The sequence below is a fragment of the Malaclemys terrapin genome, chromosome 8 (genome assembly GCF_027887155.1).
Source record: "Malaclemys terrapin pileata isolate rMalTer1 chromosome 8, rMalTer1.hap1, whole genome shotgun sequence".
Classification (NCBI taxonomy): domain Eukaryota; kingdom Metazoa; phylum Chordata; order Testudines; family Emydidae; genus Malaclemys; species Malaclemys terrapin.
In genome coordinates this window covers 30425182-30446241 of record NC_071512.1, presented here as the reverse complement: position 1 = coordinate 30446241, position 21060 = coordinate 30425182, and the positions used below count along the sequence as shown (strand labels likewise).

Below are 21060 nucleotides of genomic sequence, written 5' to 3'. Positions count from 1 at the left end.
ACACACACACTCAATAAAAAATGGCTGAGTTTTCTGACAAAAAATTGGTAGAAGGCCAAAACACACAGAAGGCCAATTAAAATCCAGTATGCTTACATTACAAATCCTGGTGAAACATTGCCAGAAACTTTTACAAGATTGTTATATGCCTCCACGAATAATAAATAGGGCCCTATTCGAATTCACTGTCCATTTAGGTCAATTTCAGTCATAGGATTTTAAAAAATCGTAAATTTTATGATTTCAACTATTTAAATCAGAGCTGTCATGGTGATGGAATTTTAGGGGTCCTAACTCAAAGGATTGGCAAGGGAGGTGTCACAAGGTTATTGTGGGGAGGTTGTAATACTGCTACTCTTAATTCTGTGCTGCTGCTGCTGGCTTCAGAACCGGGCACTGGAGAGCAGCGGCTGCTGGCCAGGAGCCCAGCTCTGAAGGCAGAGCTGCCACCAGCAGCAACACAGAAGTAAGGACGGCATGGTATGGCATAGCTACCCTTACTTCTGCGCTGCTGCCTGCAGAGCTGGGCACTCAGTCAACAGCCACCACTCTCTGGTTGCCCAGATCTGAAAGCAGCGCAGAAGTAAGGGTGGCAACACTACAACCCCTCTAAAATAACCTTGTGACCCTCATGCAACTCCCTTATCGGTCAAGACCCCCAATTTGAGAAATGCTGGTCTGCCCTGTGAAGTCCGTATAGAGTAAAAGCACACAAAAAAGACCGGATTTCACGCTCCATGACGCATTTTTCATGACCATGAATTTGGTAGGGCCCTAATAATAAAACGTCACATATGTCTGCAAGTTTCAAGCTGCAACATGTTACTGTACCATGTACCCAAGTCAAGAGTTCTGTTAAGACTATTTCTACCTTGAAGCAAACATCAACTTGCATCTTGTATGACTCACATATTTTTTACACACACCCACCCACATTATCAGGTAGTTAAGCTTTTCACCTAAACAAAAATATATTAAGCCAACTGACAAGTCAGATATACAAACCCTCTCTACCTAACCATCATCAGTTCTTCTCCACCCTAAGGAAGTAAAAGGAGGATGGTATAGCAAGTATCTACAGGGAAAGTTAAGTGATCTCAACTCTGGTTATTGCTAAGTAAACTTCCTTTCTCCTTCACATTATTTCTTCTGCCAAGCCCCATTATAGTAAATCGTGAAACAAACAAGGAGTTTATGGAAGAGAGCTGAGAAGTGATAACTAAGCAGAAAATGAAGGACTGTGTATTGCCAAATAGCATGCAATCTGGCTCCTACACAGAAAGATATTTCAGGAAAAAAGTCAATTTAAACTTCAAGATGGAACATCACAAATTTCAAAGAACAGACACTGAGTAAAGCAGTTGCTCCTCCTCCTGGGGATCATGAGCTTAAACAGGCTTATAGAACGTTGCCAACAGGAATGAAAGCCTTGCTGTTCTCTAATGAGTCTGTACTATGAGGTGCAGGGGGCACAATCAGGATAATCCAAAAGGAAGAGTTAAAATGAAATTAAAATAGCTGAGTCAGAACACTTTCCTCTTGCTGGGAAAGGAAAACCATGGAGAACAAACCAACATTTAATACTATAGAGGCCAAAAGCTTTAGAGTTTTGATTTTTCTTTTCTATATCTATGCGCTATCTAGGCCAACAAAGTGGTGCAGGAGAAATAAGTCTTCCCATAAATTAGAAATTTTGCTTGATTTTATTTAGTCTTCATCCCTCCACCCCACTCCTTTACTCCCCAAACCCTCCATTTGTCAGACACACTTTCCTCCTTGGCTTTAACCTCCCTTCAAACCCACAGCTGACTTCTCTAATCCACCTTTTCACCCTCAAAAAAGGTACACATTTTAACTGCCTTCCATTAACCCATGAATTATGGATGTTACTTTCTCCAAAGCCTGCTGATGCTACTTCATCAGTTAGTCATACGGGGCAACTCTTTCACATCCAGTTTTAAGTGTTTCCTTCCCTTCTAGATAAGGCAAGATGGCCCCAAAGGAGGCCCGAAACTCCAAAAGCCATTATAACCAATTTGACCCTCTCGGGCCTTCCCAATTTTTGACATTCCTGCTCATTCCTCCTCACCTTCCTCCTAGATGAGGGATGTGGAGTCAGTGTTTAGGACTATTTACTTAAAATCAGTTGGACAATAAGCTCATAAGACTATTTGGGAGGGGAGAAATTCTATTCTAACTACATTGGAAACTCAAAATTGTGCCCCCCAAACCAAAACATTCAATATCTGAATTATAACACAGAAGCCAGAAGTGTGCATCCAATAATTACCTTTGAGTTCCTTATATTTCTTACAAGTTGTACATGCACTTAACTGAACCTTTGTGACCTTTTCCCACATGCATTGAAACAGACAGTTGTCACCGTTTAATTTGTTATTAAGCCCACTCTCACCCATTAAAAAGGTACTTTAGTAACTAATGCCAACAAATAGCAGAACTAAGCATCATCTTCTAGCATTAAGTCCTTCTGCACTTCCTGGCCAATATCGGATTTTGTCTTACCGTATTCCCCTCTGTTCCTCTCATGACAGACTTGAAGCTACCTTGATTTTCTTCTCACCCAAGTCCTTTTCCATGCTTCTGCATATATGTAATTCCTCCAGGAATCCCACTTCCTAAGCCACAGCCCCATCATCATTCAAAGCCTTCTTACCCCCAGTCCATTTAACCTACTAATTAAAATGGAACCTGCAAGTTCTTCCAACCCAGTGATGATGCAATGTTACCCCCATTGAGCTTTCTCAGTGTCTCTCTCTATTATTCATCAGATCTTCTCTGAATTTATATTTTAAAGCTTCTCTAAATAGTGTAAATATAAAACAGTAGTTATGAAGTGCAGTGAATGAGACTTGAGATTTGCAAAAAAAATTGTGATCGCACCATTTTAATTGCCTCTAATTACATCCACACAAGGAAGCAATAAAGAGGTTGCACAGGAATCTTTACTTCTAGCATTTCCTAACTTTGACCTCACAACCATAACATTCATTCAGCATAGTTTTGTATCTGATTTCCATATGTTTTTTAAACAGTTTGTATTATGTTTGATTGTAGTATATATGGTTCCAATATAAAACATTATGCTGTACCATGAACAATGCTAAATAGAAGCCTGAGAAAAAAAATATTTCAGAAACAAGTGAGGGAAAAAAGGGGAAGTTTCTGCAGGGGACTATAAAGGAGACAGAGTCAACGTTAGAGGGAGTGGCTCACGTTCCTGCAGCAATTATTTTCTGGCAAACTAGCTGGCCCCATGGGGAGTTATATTCCATTCTAAGTTGAAAGACTGAGGCAAGAACATGGTAAAGAGCAAAATAGTAAGGCAGCTAGACACCTCATGGAAAATGAACACTTTTTAAAGGAAACTTAGCTTTTTTCCACTCAACATTCTATTCCACCCTCCTTCCAGAACGGCTTCACTCAGCAATCTTCTCAACATGGCTACACTCTATTGTGTGCAGAACCTGACCTGAAATACTAGAGATAGCCAGCATTTTCTGATTATTTTTACTTACTTAGCTTTTTGACCTATCATTAGAGCTCAAATGTGTAATATTAGCCTTCAAGTGATTTCTATGTTCTCACACATGCTCCCACATGAGAATATTAGCTTGAACAGAAAACAGAGCATCAGCAAACAGAAAATAGCATTCCTTTTACAAAGACAAAAAGGTTGGACCTCTGTACACAGTGCTAGATGTCTATCAATCATGACTCAAATTTTGAATAAAATAGTGAAAGTTTTAGTAATTTTGACAAATATTAGTTTTCAAAACAAAAGTTATTACATAGTCCATTAAAACATGACCTTAAATAGTAAAAAGACATTTGAAAGCTACTCGTAATCATTTTTTGTGAAGTGAAAATTTTAGGTTATGTATTACTTTAAGTCTCAAGTTTTCGTACTATTGGAATGCAATCCCTAAAGTCCTGCCATAGTTAGTTTTGTGTTGCAGCCTCAAAGTGCCCATGAAAAGAAGCCTCATTTGAAGCCTCAGCAAATGAAGTCTGATCTATCATGGTTAAGTTAAAGATATACAAATTGACACTGATATTTTGAATAATAGTAAACGTTAAATATCAGTTATTCCAAGATCCAGGTTCATGATTTTAAGAGTCATTTTCATTAGCAATCATTTTAGCCTTTTTAAAGGGTTTTGAAAAGTTGAGTGTAGGCAGCCGGAACTGAGGAATTACACTGCATGCAACACTGAGAAAATAGATAAAGAAGCGGATAGCATAGTTCATGCAGCGAAAGAAAACAGATGCAGGTCTGCGCTGATTGCCATGAGCATACACACAAGATGACACTGACCTGGAGGCAACTGGAGTTAGAGAGTTATTTCCATTTCTTTCACTTGAACCTTTGATGTTCTCTTTAATTTTAACTCTTTTCCTATCCTTCTCGGGTTCAGCCCTTTGTTGTGTTGCGGGAAGCGGAGTGATGTTCACTGGTGCTGCCACAAGTACATATTTTCTTTGAGGGTCATCACTTGGATCCAAGTTCTTGGTACATATCTTTCTTTCTTCCTTATTTTGAGATGAAAAGTGAGTAGTTTTCTCTACTGTAGCATTTTTGCTATCTCCAGGTTCAGAAGTCATGTCCACTGGAATCTTCTCCCTCCTTTTTATGCTTTTAGGGATTTTAATTAATTCTAGAGAAGAATGATAGTTATATTTGTATACAAAGAAACATGTTGGTAATTGAAATAAACGTACATGTTCGTATAATTACTGAAACCAGCAAGATAGCATTGAATCTATTTAGGTGAGAATTTGTTTAATGCAGACCATCAAGATGTTTAGCTGCCTCCATGCTGATGGAGCTATCAGACAGTGACTTTTTAGTAACATACATCTAAGAGTCCCAAAAGACTTTAATTGGTACCTCGGCTTTCGTTCTCTCACCTCTATTTTAAAACTTTCACCAAACCCTTTTAAGCAGATATACCTAACTTCACATACATCCTTTTATGTTTTTTGATTTTTTTGACATTTGGGCTGATGTCCTGGTAGCTAAAACTTACTGATGACGTACTGCTCAAATAAAAGGCAGGTGCTTCTTTTAGGCAGAAGGAGCTACCTCAAACTGTACTCTATTTCCTAACTTTAGTTTCCTTTCTTCATGACCATGAACTTCTTCCACATTTGTTTCACTACACATCTGCCTATTATCTTTGCTGTACTCTTCATGTGGGCCATAGTTTCATCTCTAGGTGGGCAAGTGTGACCTCCCTGACCCTAGGGCTTTCCAATTCCCTAACTTCCAAAAATGCTGATTTTTTTTTTTTTTATGGTTATGAAGAAGCGTGACCCCAGTTTGTAGCCGCTAAAAGAACAGGAGTACTTATGGCACGGTCACACTAGTGCAGCAATCCCACCATGCCCTCTAATCTACTCTTTCAGTGAAGCTAATGGAAATTTAGAAATAATCACAACAGTTCTCATTCACACTGAACTAGGCTTTGCTCCACTGCTGAAACAAGACAACAGTTACAGCTAAGCCTTTTTAGCTGTAAAACATTCTTGCAGGCAACAGAAAATAGAAAATATTACCAACGCTTCCTTTTTAGAGGCAGCATCTCGAACTGGCAGAGAGCTGAGCTTGCACTTCTCTTCCTGCCAGTACCTGAGATAGCTGACCTCTCTTTGGACTCTGGGACTCCTTCAGATTCCCGTTGTAGGATTAAATGTGAGCTGAACAATTAGCTGTATACACAAGCTTTGTAGTGGCCATACAGTAGCACCCAACAGGCTTCTCAGTGAGGCAGATTCTGGAAGAATTCACTCACAATAAGGAACTACTGTGGCATTCTGACTTCTCCCCAGTTTGAGCCAGCTTAGAGTATGAACAAGCACTGACATGGCAGCCTTGTCAGACTGAACCAGCACATACTCGTTTCTGGTAAGATTTTGTGAATTCAAGAGAGATTCAACCTGACCACCATTTTCTAGTGGAGGAGAAATGTTTTGTTCGCCAACTATGCCATATTGAGTAGAAGGGGGGGACATATAAAAAGGAAAGAGTTTAACAGGTAAACCCATTCAGTAAACAGCACCACAAAAGATTTCGTACTCAGTGGATAGGTCTATACAGTCCATGGGCAGTGAGCCTCCCACTCTGGGTCAACAGACTCTGGCTCAGGCTAGCACTCTAAAAATAGCTGTATAGACAGCTCTTTCAAGCTGTGGCTCAGGCAGGAGCTTGGGCCTGAAGTATAGGAAGGGGTGGGCTCCAACACAAAATTTGCCTTTAAAAGCTGGGATAATAATGCGCAAGGTTAGAGTGCTAAGCCACTGCTTTGTATGCATGGCTGTGGCAGATTCTCTCTAACAAAGGAGAAAGTTACATGGTCAACCCTCACTTTCAAAAACAAGTCTGAGCTGCTTCAGAGATCTCCAGAGTAATGTGTAGGCCAAGTGTCTTGGACTGGTAAAAATGCCAGCATCCAGAGTTTGCATCCTGCTTCAAAAGTTCTATTCACTATTTGCTGTGAATTTCCATGTTTCAGTTTCAGAATTCTATAGCACAACTATATATACACACGCACACAGATTTCAGACTTGTTAAATTAAAAGTCAGTATACTAATTCAATATATTCATTTCAATAAAGCAATTTACAAGACAGCGGGATGTTTTACAGTCACTTGTTTAAGTAGAGTGTTTATGGTCAGGTTGAAGGAATCTTTAGTTGGTTGAAAACTCAAGCCTCAACAAAAAGGTAGTTATAGCAAAAGAGGCTCAAGTATTTATTTTGTTCAACTTTATTAGTGATCAGAAATAGTTACCTTCAGGTTCGTACTTCATTTTCAGCTCGTCCAGCATAACTCGCAAATTCATGTTCTCACTTTGGCATACCTGCAGGTGCCTCTCATTGGCAAAAAGCTTCCTTTCTACCTCCAGAACCCTCTGGCTCTCATATAAAGCTTTCATCCTCTGTAAGGATAGTTCGTTTCTCAAAGTTTCGGTCTCCTTACTGGGAAGGAAAAGGAATTGACCAGTTTGAAATTCACAAGGGTCAAATTAGGTAACAATTTACAGTGAGCTTTCAAAGCTAAAGTATTTGGTTGCTCAAACCCTCTTAGAACAATTAACTGCAATTGGAAGTCCAAATCCTCTAGGAAGCTTTGAAAAATCCCAACCCAAAAGTTGAATTTTGAAATCTCTTCATTTCTCAAATAAGAAGAATAGTTTAATGGAGAACACAAGGTACTTGAACAAGCAGTTATGTAACACTGTAGTGAAAATTATACAATACAACTTTAATCTGAGAACCCTCCCTCCCAAATAACAACCTGTGCATGGACAAATACAAATTTAGTTTTGTATTCAACTTCAGAGCCTGTATTTGCAATGTCTGGTCTGGGAGTAGTCCATTTGAACTAAATACTGAAGACTGGGGGACAGATCTCTGGCTGATCTAAATTATCATAGCTCCACTGAAGCCGAGGCTTTGCTCCTCTGCATACAGTACCAAATTGGATCATTTTAGTAGAAGACTATACTGCTGTTATTCTGTATGATCAAACCTGGACTTCAAACCAGAAGGAAGTTCCCAATAATATTTTAGATACACAATTTTCTCTTTAATTTGAAATAAGTGTAACATGTAACCTTAGACTGGGGGTGGCAATGGCATTAATTTATAAACAGCTAAGGATGAAAGTAAAGCCAAGGACCTCTAGAACTAAAATCCAAGACAATCAAAACTAAGAAAAACTCTAGAGTAATAGTAAAAGCCACACAATGTCTTTCACAATCACATCAGTAATGTAGATTTCAGTTTCCTGGACCAAGAGAGACTAATATAAAAGGTTAACAAAACAAAGACGAAAATGAGCATTCTAGGTGTTAAAGAAGGGGCATGCTGAAGCCAGGCTGCAAAGGAATCCTAGAGGGCATTGTCCCTGGGGAGGCACTCTATGCCAATGAGATAAAAGGGCTTCAGTAACATGGAAGGGATCTGTAGCCCTATGGAGAGCAGAGGAGATTTTAAGATAAAAAACTGTTACAAAAAGGTAGGTAACTGTTGTTCTTCGAGATGTGTTGTTCATGTCCATTCCAAGCAGGTGTGTGCGTGCGCCGCGAGTGCATGCCAGCCGGAAGATTTCCCCCTAGCAGCATCCGTGGGGTTGGCCTTGGCGCCCCCTGGATTGGCGCCTCCATGGCGCCCTATATAGGGGCCCACCGACCCTCCACCCCCTCAGTTCCTTCTTGCTGGCACTCCGACAGAGGGGCAGGAGGGTGGGTACTGGAATGGACATGAACAACACATCTCGAAGAACAACAGTTACAAAAAGGTAGGTATCGTTTTTTCTTCGAGTGATTGTTTATGTCCATTCCAAGCAGGTGACTCACAAGCCTGATCTTAGGCGGTGGGGTCGGTGTTCACTGCGGATTGGAGCACTGCGCAGCCAAAGGCTGCATCATCTCTGGCCTGGTGTATGATGGCATAGTGCAATGTAAATGTGTGGATTGAGGACCACGTGGCAGCTCTGCATATTTCCTGTGTTGGGATCTGAGCCAGGAACGCCACGGAGGCGGCCTGTGCCCTTGTGGAGTGGGCGGTGATTGGCGGGGCAGGCACGTTAGCCCAACTGTAGCATTCTCGGATGCAAGCCGTGATCCATGAGGAGATCCGCTGTGATGAGACAGGGAGTCCCTTCATCCTGTCGGCCATGGCAACAAAGAGTTCCGTTGACTTCCTGAACGGCTTGGTTCTTTCAATATAGAATGCCAGGGTCCTGTGGACATCTAGGGAAAGCAGCCTACACTCCGTGCCGGAGGAGTGGGGCTTAGGGTAGAACACAGGGAGAAAAATGTCTTGACCCATGTGGAATTGGGAGACCACCTTCGGAAAGAACGCCGGATGTGGCCTGAGTTGGTCTTTGTCTTTGTGGAAGACAGTGTATGGAAGCTCGGACGTCAGTGCTGAGTTCCGACACCTTCCTGGCCGAGGTGATAGCCACTAGGAATGCGACCTTATATGAGAGAGATAGCAGAGAGCACGTAGCCAGGGGCTCGAAGGGGGGCCCTGTGAGGGCAGAAAGGACTAAATTGAAGTCCCAAGCCAGTGCTGGTTGCCGAGTATGCGGAAACAGTCTGTCCAGGCCCTTGAGGATGCGACCAACCAATGGGTTCGCGAAAACTGAACCACCTTCCACTCCAGGGTGGAACGCTGAGACGGCCGCCAAGTGGACCCAAACCGAAGAGAGGGAAAGTCCCAGCTGTCTCAAATGAAGCAAGTAGTCCAGGATAAGAGGGATAGGGGCGAGCAATGGAGCCTGTCCCTGCTGTTCGGCCCAGATGGAGAAGCACTTCCACTTGGCCATGTACGTGGCCCTGGTGGAGGGTTTTCTGCTACCTAGAAAGACTTGCCTGACCTGCTGAGAGCATTGCATCTCCACAGGGTTTAGCCATGGAGCATCCAGGCTGTGAGGTGGAGCGACTCCAGGTTCGGGTGGCAGAGATGGCCCCGATCCTGCAAGATCAAGTCTGGGTGCAGGGGCAGCGTGAGGGGTGCCCGTGTGGACATGTGCAGGAGCGACGTGTACCGGTGTTGGCGCGGCCACGCTGGCGCTATCAGGATGACACGAGCGTGATCTCTGCGGATCTTGAGAAGTACCCTGTGAATCATGGGAATCGGGGGGAAGGCGTAAAGCAGGCCGCCTTCCCATTAGAGGAGGAAGGCATCCGTCAGGGATCCTGGACTGCGCCCCATGAGAGAGCAGAAACGTCGACACTTCCTGTTTTCTCTCAAGGCAAACAGGTCTACCTGGGGATAGCCCCAGAAACAGAAAATTGAGCATACTATATCCTGGCGAAGGGACCACTCGTGACCATGGAATGAGCGGCTGAGGGAATCCGCCAAACCGTTCTGTTGCCCCAGGAAGTAGGATGCCATCAGGTGAATTGAGTTCTGAACACAAAAGTCCCATAACACAAGGGCTTCCCAGCACAGGGGAGAGGAGCGTGCACCCCCATTTGTTGATCTAGAACATCGCTGATGTATTGACCCTGAGGACTGAAACGCACCTGCCCACCAGGTGAGATTTGAAGGTCAGACAGGCTAGACGCACCGCCTTTAGCTCCCTGACGTTGATGTGTAAGGAAAGGTCCTCTGGTGACCAAAGGCCTTGGGTCCTGAGGTTCCCCAGATGCGCCCCACATCCCATGCATCTGTTACCAACGATAGGGAGGGCTGGCGAAGGGTACTCCCGCGCAGAACTCCTGCGGGTCGAGCCACCACTGGAGGGAATCCAGCACCGTCTGAGGGAGCATCACCAGAGTCTAGGGCGTCCCTGGCCGGCCGGTATACGGTCGCTAACCAGGCCTGGAGAGGGCGCAGCCGGAGCCTGGCGGGGCTCACCACATATGTGCACGCAGCCATATGACCCATTAACTTGAGGCAGTTTCTTGCTGTGGTGGTCGGGAAGCGTTGGAGACCGAGAATGATTTCGGATATGGACCAGAACCTGGACTCCAGCAGGTACGCTCTGGCGTGTGTCAAGTCCAGAACTGCCCCTATAATTTCTATCCTCTGGGTGGGGGATAGGATGGACTTGGCCTCGTTCAGCAGGAGGCCGAGCTCGAGGAAGATCCATCTGATGAAGACCGCCTGAGCCACCACCTGTGCCTTGGCATGGCCCTTGATGAGCCAATCGTCCAGGTAGGGGAACACCTGAATCCCCTGCTTGCGCAGGAAGGCTGCCATGACTGCCATGCACTTTGTGAAGACCCTCAGGGCTGCTGACAGGCCAAAAGGCAGAACCGTGAACTGAAGATGGTCGTTGCCCACGTCGAATCTGAGGTAACGCCTGTGTTGGGGGATTATTGCAATATGAAAATACGCGTCCTTCAAGTCGAGGGCGGCATACCAGTCCCCTGGATCCATGGAGGGAATGAGAGGACAGGGAGACCATGCGGAACCTGAGCTTCTTTACAAACTTATTCAGACGCCGCAAGTCCAGAATAGGTCTGAGGCCCCCTTTCGCCTTCGGTATTAGGAAATACTGGGAGTAGAAGCCCCTGTTGCTTCAATTAGAAGTTGCTTGTGAGAGGGGTCCCTGAAGAGGGACGGGGAAGGGGTTGGTGGGGCGAAAGGGAGGAGAACTGGATAGAATATCCCCTCTCTACCGTGCAAAGCACCCAACTATCCAATGTGATTTGGGACCAGGCACGATAGAAGGGGGGACAGACATGACAAAAAGGTAGGGTTGGTAGGATCCAGAGTCCTGACCAGTAGCTTGGCCCTGACCGTACCCTCAAATTGGGGGTCTAGGCCCCAATAGGGGCCTTTGCTGGCCGGGGGGCTGTTGTTGCCTCCTTCTGCTGTTCCTGCCCCGCCTACGCAAGGCATCCGTGCGGTGCTGAGGCTAGTAAGGTCACGGAGCCGGTTGCAGCCTGAACTGCCTACATTGGGTGACTAGGGTGTGTAATCCCAGCAAGTGAAAGGTAGCCCTTGAGTCCTTTAGGCTAGGTAGCCTCTTGTCCATCTTTTCGGAGAAAAGCATGGGCCCTTCGAAGGGGAGGTCCTGGATGGTCTGCTGGACCTCATGTGGAAGGCTTGAGACCTGAAGCTAGGCTCCCCGCCTCATAACCAGCCCGGTCGCCAGTGTGCGGGAGGCTGCATCCGCCGCATCCAGGGCTGCTTGGAGGGATGCCCGGGAGATTAACTTCCCCTCCTCTACGAGAGCAGAAAACTCTGTTCGCGATTCCTGGGGAAGGAGTTCAGCGAACTTAGACAATGCTGAGCATTTATTGTGTCCGTACCGGCTCACTATAGTTGGTTGGCTATACATAATTGCAGTCCCCCTGCTGAGTACACCTTTCTGCCAAACAGATCCAACTTTTTGGCCTCCCTGTTCTTCGGTGCAGACTCTTGGAACCCTTGACGCTCCCTTTGGTTGGCCGCATCTATGACCAGAGAGTCCGGGGGAGGGTGGGCATACAGGTGCTCGTGGCCTTTGGAAGGCACGAGTAGCACCTCTATGTCTTTTTGGCCGTAGGGGCCAACGAAGCTGGCATCTGCCACCGAGCGCGGGACGTATCGGCTATCGTTTTGATCAACGGTAGGGCTACCCTGGATGGGCCCAAGGGGGCCAGGACGTCCACTACCGGATCCACATCCACCTTGATCTCCACCGCTTGGATCTCCAGGCTCTGGGCTGCACGCTTAAGTAGTTGCTGAAGCACCCGGTTGTCCTCTAGTGCCGGTCCCATTGAAGTTCCCGCGACCGCCTCATCCGGAGAGGAAGAGGAGGAGATCACCTGCGAAGGGCCTTCCTCTGTACCCTCAGTCTCTGCAGGGGCAGAGGCTCACGGTACTGCAGTTGAGCGGCCGGTGCGGACGCGAGATGTGGCACCGCGGCCGGTACCGGAGTCGACACTGAACGACGAGGCATGCTGGGTGGTGCCTGCGGTGTCGGAACCATGGTCCCTGCCGATACCTATGACTAGGGGGTGCCGGACTTTGTTGTGGCACACCCCTGTCGGATGGCAGTGCCAGTGGTGGAGACATTTGCGCCGGAGCCACCAACGTCGAGGAGACCGATGCAGACCTTGAGCGAGGGCCGTACGCCTGTCCCATGGACTGATGGTAAGCCCAGGGAGTCCAGAATGCCACTGCTGCTGCCACTGTGGCGAGTAAGGTTGTTGGCTCGCCTGTGAAGCCGACCTCCTGCTCCTCAATCTACTGGAGTGGTAGGACTCCGCCTCCGAATCTGAGATCTCCTAATAGGAGGACCTAGGGGAAGCAGTACCCCCTGTTGCCGGGGAGTGGTGTCACGGGGCTGGGGAATGCTCCCTCTGCACCAGTGCCGGTGGAGTGGTGCAGGGCGGGGACTGAGGTGACATCATGGCTGGCTTGCCCCTTGATTGTATTGGGGGTAGGGCCATGGTCGGCAGCTCTTTCCACCGGTGCGGAGAGGCCAGCACCGGAGGCTTAATAAGTCAGAGACCACCTCGAACACCTCCGGCATCGCTGGGAGACACACGTCCTTGCTGAGGTCCGGGGATCTCGACCGGTCCGGACTCGACCGCACCCTCTCCAAGGCGGGAGTCAGAGCTATGGGAGGATGAGTTTGTGGCACAGCTTGTCCCCCTGCACTTGTGGATGCCACCGGCCTTTTAAGGTCCTGGTGGGGTGATCGGCCCCTCACCAGCCTCTTCTTTTTAGCGGGCACCGGAGATGGTGATCAGTGCCTTACGGAGGCTGATTATCTACGTTCCGACTCTCTCCGGTGCCGGGACTTAGAGATTTTGGACTGGGCCTCCTGTCTCGTTACCGGTGCCAGGGCGCTGCGCACCAAGGAAGAGGCGCTGGGCGCCAGATCAACCAGCTCGGGGTCTGAGTGTGGCCGTAAGGCCGCCTCCATCAGGAGCACTTTGAGTCTCTGCTCTCTGTCCTTAAGAGTCCTGGGACGGATATTGCACCGGTCTCTCTGTCACTCTTCGGCATAAACTTCCCGCAGTCCTTGCAGAGTTTAAACCCTGGGGACCCATGCATGCCCCAGCAAGGCGACGAGTACTTTGGGGGAAAGCCCCCCGCAAACAACTAACTAATTCTAAACTAAGAGCGGAAACTATTATATACACTGAAACGGGACACTGCTATGCTTGCTGCAAGAGCGAGCAAAGTTCCACCTAGCCGTCACCGGCGCTAAGAAGAAACTGAGGGAGTGGAGGGTCAGCGGGCCCCTATATAAGGCGCCAAGTCCGATCCTATGGACACTGCTAGGGGAAAATCTTCCGGCTGGCGTGCACGCCACGCCACGCGCACACACCTGCTTGGAATGGACATGAATAATCACTCAAAGAAGAACTCGTTATTACATCCTCTCTCAATATCAAGGGACAGGGCCATAAGCCTCTGATGACCTAAAGATTCCAATTTTGAGCACCCAGGATCCATGTGCATTGAGATCAGAATACGTGTGGACAAACGAAGAAATGGCAGAGCATAAGACAGCTGTAAATTAATTTAGATTACAAGTATTTTTTAATCATTGTAAATACGTAAAATTCTATTTCTAGGCTTTAAACCCCCACACACTTACTTGGAGTTCTCAAGTTTCATTTGAAGCAGATCTGTATAATAGCCATCTTCAAATTCTCCACCTATTGAACTGCTACTAGAAGGTTTTGATTCTTTCATGTTCTCATATAAATTCTGATGCAAGGGAAGAGTTCAAAAAATTGTCAACTAGTATTTTTTTTCAGAAGTGCATTAGTTCTATTCTATTTACAGTTTTCACTGTTTCATCAAAATTTTAATACAACCACTGCAGACAAAGCTACCTGCTAGGTAGTCTTTATAAAGGGATTTAAACTTGAGGTATCAAGAACTTCATTTCATTTGAGTGTTTTCATTCAAAATTTTGTTTTAGAGAAGCAGCCAGAACCGAAAAAGATCCTCCAGTCTCAAAGGTACACAAAAAGCCTTGATTAAAAATTTACCCTCCTTTTCCAGTATAGAGTTTGCTACCTAAACATTCTGTAGATTAGTGAACAACAGAATGAAAAAAAGTCTCCTTGTTGATATCAGAACTGGGACAGTCACAGTATCAATTGTCCCTCGGATCCCCTTCTTCAGCTCTGTCAGGGCATCCACCCATGTTTCAAGCTTCTTTGCCCTCACTTTTCTTCAAGCAGGAACCTTTATCCCTGTTCCTCCACACTGAGTATTTAGGCTTCCAGCTGCCCTGCAAGCCAAAGCATTTATCCCAGCAGGTCTGACCTTAGTCTAGCCCTTGAAGTGTTCGTGTTCTCACACACACAACCAGTGACCAGCTAGCCTTTACAAAGCAAAATACATTTACTTTAAAGGGGCAAGTGAGGGGGAAAAGAGGAGATTTTACCTCTGTATGTGGTACTGCTGAGACAATAATGGAATATTGCATCCAGTTCTGGTGTCCAAATTTTTTCACTTTTTTAAATTAGAGGGTGCTGAGAAGAGCTACAAAAGTTATTCAAGGGCCAGAGAAAATGCTTCACAGTCAATGACTTATAAAGCTCTGTTTAGCTTATCAAAAAGATCGAGAATGACTTGATTACAGTGTACAAATACCTTCGTGGGGAGAAAGATATAGGATACCGAAAGGCTCTAATTTAGTAAAAAAGGGATAACAAGAACCAAATGCCGGACATATTCAAATTAGAAAAAACAGACATCTTTAAACAATGAGGGTAATTAGCAATTTGAAAAAGCTAACAAGAGTAGTAGCAGATATTCTATTTCTTTAAGTTAAGACTAGAAGCCTTTCTGGAAGATATGCTTTAGCCATACATATTATTAGCCATACAGTGCTCAATACATGTGCAACTGGATGAAATTTAATGATTGTCTATGATATGTAGGTGGTCAGACTAAGTGATAGAATGGTCCCTCTGGCCTTAAAATACAAGAATAAAAATTTGAGTTGTGAGACTCTTTAGGACTTAAAAGATGCACACAATAGTTGTAAAATGGAGACTGTTACCAACCTAAATAAGAGTTGTGAGCACCATTGAGATTATATGGAATTACAAGTAAGAATTTATACTGAAAGCCTCCTTTCATATTTTGAAGAACTTATTTGTCCCACATTACGATAATTAAACTTCTCAAGTTTCTTTTGTGAAATACGTACCTTACATTTCTCTAGTTGCCTCACTTTCATTAGAAGATCTTCTATTTCACCATTCTTTTGTTCTAACATTGACTGCAAGCGTTCTAGCTGCTCAAGTTCTGCCTGAGAACCTTTCATCTGAAGCAGCGTAGCCATTTGTAGCTAAACATCAAGCAAAAATCATACCAAGGTTTTTCTTTGAGTCTTAACATTTCAGTACTCATATCCTTACCCAGGAAACTTTGGGGACTGCAGTCTTAACTCAGCAGCTGACATTCACTACAATACTTTTTTAAATACTTTTCTACTCCTACAAGTACAGAAATGGCATTGAGTTATCTCGTCATATTAAATATGCTCTTATACAATAAAGATGGATTTTTAATACTTGCTGATGTATGCAACTCAACCTGGGCTGGTTTTCAATGGTCATAGCTGTCCTTATTGGGCATTATCTATTGACCTTCTCCAAGGCTAGTTACACACTCAGTGACTCCTCTGTAAGCCCAGCTAAAATTTCATGAACAATTGTGTTGGTTATACACAAGAAAGCTATGAGATACTTTGTTTTGTATGGCTAAACAAAAACAAAGCAGTAAAAAAGGAATCATCTAGTACACACAGGGAGCAGATCCAAGAAGATGCCTTTGTGTAGTCATTTAGCCAGAGCAGTCAACAGTCAAATAAAATTCCATATACAGTCCACATGTTCAAAGAACAAACGTTAATATCTACCACACCCATTTCTATTATAAGGCATATGAATAATTAAAAGATTGATTTCAGCTGTAGCCAAACAGAGAGAACACTTAAATGCGGATTCAAGACCATGGATTCAACTGACTTGCTTTTGAAGTGATTTTCAAAGTAACAGACAAAAAAAAAAAAAAAAAAAAAAAAAACAAGAAAAGCTTTCATCTGAAGTCTTTTGTTATGTTATTTTATTAAATTAACATCTGCACCATCCAAAAAAATCTTCAGTACATGCCCTATAAAGTCAGAAGGTCTGTCCTCTACATCCAAAAGACTCCAGTTTAATTTATGTGTCTAATGTGTGTATGTGAAGTACAATAAAAAAGAATCAACATGCAATTAAGCAACACGGAATAGCAGCATATATCCTCTATGTAAGAGCACAAGCTGAAAATAATGCTATGGCAAAGGCATTATGAATTGTATTTCACTGATTTAGTAAAAACAGCTTTAACAACCTAATACACAGTTAATATTGAATGAGACCGTATAGAAGTGATAGGGATAGAAATAAAGACTACATCCAAGCATGTATGTTACCAGAAGTAAAATATAGATGGATAAATGAAGTGCATTAACCCTTGAAGTCTCTGAGGTCAAGTATATTCATCCTTAAGATTTGTAACAGACAAGAGCTAGTAAGTTTCTGCTTCTTCCTACTCCTTCCCCCTCCTCCTAATCCACCCAATGCCATCTCTCCCAACTCCTCTTTCCTGAGAGATGCTATCCTTACTCCTCCCAGCAGGCAGAAAGCTCATTTCACACTTCCTCTACTCATTTTAGAGTAGAGCCAGTCTGCACTGTCAGATTCTATGCCCCCAATACTGCTCCTCATGCTGATTGCCAGTCTAAGGAAGGGAAGGAATTGGCTGTGGGAAGCAATATTTCAGATGTGATAAAGTTATGGAAATCAACAACTTTCCACTACACTCAATGACTGGACCCACAGGAACAGGCTAGTCCTTAATACATTTGGAATTTATGTGGGGCGGGGAAAGAGGGTGGCAACAGTGGGTATCCACGCAGTGTAGGATGCTCCCAAAGCATGTAGTGATGATATGGATTTCCTCTTCCAGAGCTAGCCAATGCTAATCCAACTGAGGACTGTTAAACGTAGTAGTGTTAGGCAAGAACTGAACAACATTACAATGCAGAGTGGAGTAGAAAGGAAACTGATAAGGAAAAAGAACTAACATGGCTAAAGGACAAGGAAATAAATCCATCTTGGCAAAAGCAATGCTTGTCAGAAGAGGCATTTCGAATATTGGTAAGAAGCACAACAATTGGGGAAAACTATCACATTTTAAAACATGGAAACTGAGACAGTCACTATTCTTACCTTTCATATTTACATTTAGAATTTCTTTTTTGCTTTTTACTTATCTTTGCTGGGAAATGAACAATTCAGACATCAGGTGTCCAAAATGCAAAAATCAGTCAAAATCAAAACTAATATTTATAATAGTGAAATATCAGAAAGTCTTTTTGAAGGCTAGCTAGCCATTTTAGTTGCTCAAACGTTTGCTGGGAATACAGAGCAAGAAATTTCATCTCAGCTGTTCAACTGGGTGAATATATGCACCAGATGATTATCCTAAGCAAGCAGAACTTCTACAGTAAATCTTTTTCCTATTCTTTTATCTTTTGGAAGAGGATTGTTTTAAGCTTATTTCTGCATCCAGGTAATACTGTGGAGGGAGTGGAAGTTCCTATCCCACCCATAATCATCATCCCCACCATGGTAGTCGAGTCCTTTCTGTGCATCCAGCCCCACTCTTTCCCAACCCAAAATTGGCCCCTTCACCTTAAGATAATGCAAATGCTGGCTTCCAGGCTATCTTCAGAGTTTCTTGTGGACAACTTTCCCTTGGAGTTTTTCCTGCAAGATGGGACAACTATGTTCTAACTCAGGAGGGTGCACAATATTTGATGTTTAGATGTGATGATTTTAATTGACAAGCAAGTTGGGAAAAAAAAGTACTCAAGGCTTGAGGAAAGTATGACTTGTGAACTGTATGACTGAGTTGAGTATTGGGACAGGGATGACAGATCAGCAGAGCAAGAAAGCAATACATAGTAAAAGCAGCAGGATCAGAGGTACTAATGAAGTAGCTTTAGTCTAACGTTTGATTTCTTGGGATGACTGATATTTAAGTTGCCAATAAAATATCCTTAACAATAAATTAAGTCTTCATGTGATACTAAACTGAACACACAAAATCCTCAGACATATTCTGTTTGTTATTTTTGCATGAATACTACTTGTATGTTTTTTTGACTATAGCCTGTGGAATCAAATTCCTAACCTGTTTTCTCAAGCAGTGTCTTGTCAGACCTCAAGGAAACCCTGGAGTATTACAATAATGGTCATACCTTCATTCTTTGCAATTGTTCTCTAGTGAATGCATGCTGTTTTTGTAGTGATTGATATTTTACTTTCACACTGATCAGCTGACGTTCCATTTCTGCCCTACGGTCCTCCACCTATAGAACATTGTTAACACATTATTACTATGGAAATCATAATGATGGTCAATTGGATTTTAAGATGTTTTTAAGATGTTAAGGTAAGAATATGAGGTTACAGTGATCACCAGTAACACTTCTGGAAGTGTGACTTCTCCAACAAAAACACTTCACATACCTCTAAGGCATCTAAAATGAAGAGATATTGCCTTACTACCAGGAGCAAGGTCAATGGAGATTTTAGTCCCTTGTGCTATGGTTATACAAGTAAAGTAACTCCTAAAATCCCTTAGTAGTACTGTACACACTTGATTTCCCTACTGACATTAGTGCAAGTTGTCATGAAGTTTTTATATACACAAAAATAGGTCTCATGCCAGTTGCACTAATTTACGGAGAAGTTGGAACAGAACTACAACATGGTACTCCCATAAATGCCAGGTAAAAAGATCTGATCCCCTTCAGCTGATTGGATTATCCAGTATTTGTACGTCTCAACTACAGGCAGGCTCCTACATGAGGTCAGACACCGTCCCATCAGTTAACTCCCCAAATACATTAGATAAGAACATCCAGCTGAATATTCCTTCCCAATTTACTATAATAAGCTAAATGAAAACCATAGCCAAAAGACCACCACCAACCCTCAATTTTTTCCAAAGTGATCCATTTAGTTTTATTAATGTTGCTACCATACTTAGCTCCCACACCACTTCAGAGATTAGAAACAGAGGTCTACTACTCAGTCCCCACAAATAGCTCAACATGGTAGTCTTTGAAGAGAGAGTCATAGTTGATGACTCAGGAACACAAATATATCAGCATTTAGTGTGTAACTGAAGGTACAAATTTATAGTGATTGAAGTATTTATAGCTCCTCCCAATGAACACATTCTGCAATAATTGTGATATAACATACCTCTGCAAACAGAGAATTGCCTTTACTGGTAGGGTCCAAAGCCTGAACCAGTGCATGATCCAGCTGACCTTGAAGTGCCTGGTTAGCTTCACGAGCTTTCTAGATTAAAGCCAGAAAAACAAGTTGTCAGTAAAAAGTGGGTGTTTCTATTACAGGTCAGAACTATATAGAAATGTTTTCAAGCCATGAGCTAAATGCCTCACTGTTGTTGCTGGAGCTTTACCATTCAGCTCAAGCCATTAGAAGAGTTCTTTAAAAATACTCCAGCAACTGATTATTAATAATAAAACAACTAATTTGATAGAACTGTAATTAAAGCAAGTATATCTAATTCTCCCTTTAGAGAAAAACAATCGATCAGTTTGTTGTAAGCTGCACTCCAGTTTTTCAGGCTACCAGGGTGGATACAATGAGAAAAGATGCCAGCAGAAAAGTTATCAGGTGATTAATTTTACATTCTACATCAGTTTCTCTCCTCAAACACTACTGGGTAGTAGTAAGCACAGAGTAAGAAACAAGCAACGGGACAGGAAGAAGCAGCAGAATTGTAAGTATAGTAGAAAAAAGGTAGAAATGGGTATGCCCCCTATAAAGCCTGAGCTTTGCAATTTAAAAAATTAGAAACCAGTGGTACCTTCCCCACTAGAGGATGCCTCTATACTAGAATGGAAACCTACTCACTAAATCTTCCACATACACTTTCCTCACATTACTAGGGACCTTTTCCTTCTCTATAAATAGTCACCCAATTGCCAAGCATGCAAACTGAAGGATTTTAAACACCTTGCCTGCAGCAACTGGAATCCCTGAAGACCTGGCATTTTGGATGGAATGATGAGCAGGGTGCAATCTGTGTGTGTACTGCATGTCTTTGAGTTATATCTTCAAACTTCTAGGAATGCTCATTCATTGCCACTTTCCAAAGGGGTCACAATAACATAAGTGATGGGAAAGTTTTTTCCCCAGCAACTGTAGAAAGAACTAGCTTTCTAGAGGTTTCTAGAGCTATAACCACCTCTTCCTCACTGCAACAGCAGTGTGATCCTCGTATAGAGGAATTAATTTCAAAGCCTCCCTCTTTCTGAAATAATGGGAAATACAAATTCAGCCACAGGCTTGTTTAGCATCATTCCACTTAATCACGACACCAGGAGGAGTCCACTGTGCCTGCCAAATCAACATAGAAAATTGGCAGTGATGGCTAGTCATAGAATTCCAGCCAACCATTCTGAAGAAACGCTAGTGTATCTGAGGCAGGAGTCATCAAGGCAACATCAAGAGACCAGGGTTC

The 21060-nt window shown here is 43.7% G+C and overlaps 1 protein-coding gene across 8 annotated transcripts in view; it reads right to left on the bottom strand.

The window, feature by feature from the left end:
- Positions 1-21060, bottom strand: part of SPDL1 (spindle apparatus coiled-coil protein 1) — a 59360-nt gene that overhangs the window by 8011 nt on the left and 30289 nt on the right. For 7 of the 8 annotated variants that reach the window (XM_054038535.1, XM_054038532.1, XM_054038536.1 and 4 more), the window contains 6 exons: positions 19770-19868; positions 18758-18868; positions 15653-15793; positions 14081-14193; positions 6812-6999; positions 2876-4676 (listed from right to left, as the gene is read on the bottom strand). In XM_054038535.1, coding sequence (XP_053894510.1) covers positions 4132-4676; positions 6812-6999; positions 14081-14193; positions 15653-15793; positions 18758-18868; positions 19770-19868 — 1197 coding nt within the window. In that variant the 3' untranslated portion in view covers positions 2876-4131. Of the gene's footprint in view, positions 1-2875; positions 4677-6811; positions 7000-14080; positions 14194-15652; positions 15794-18757; positions 18869-19769; positions 19869-21060 lie in introns of those variants that run through there. The other variant, XM_054038530.1, reaches the window with a different exon arrangement.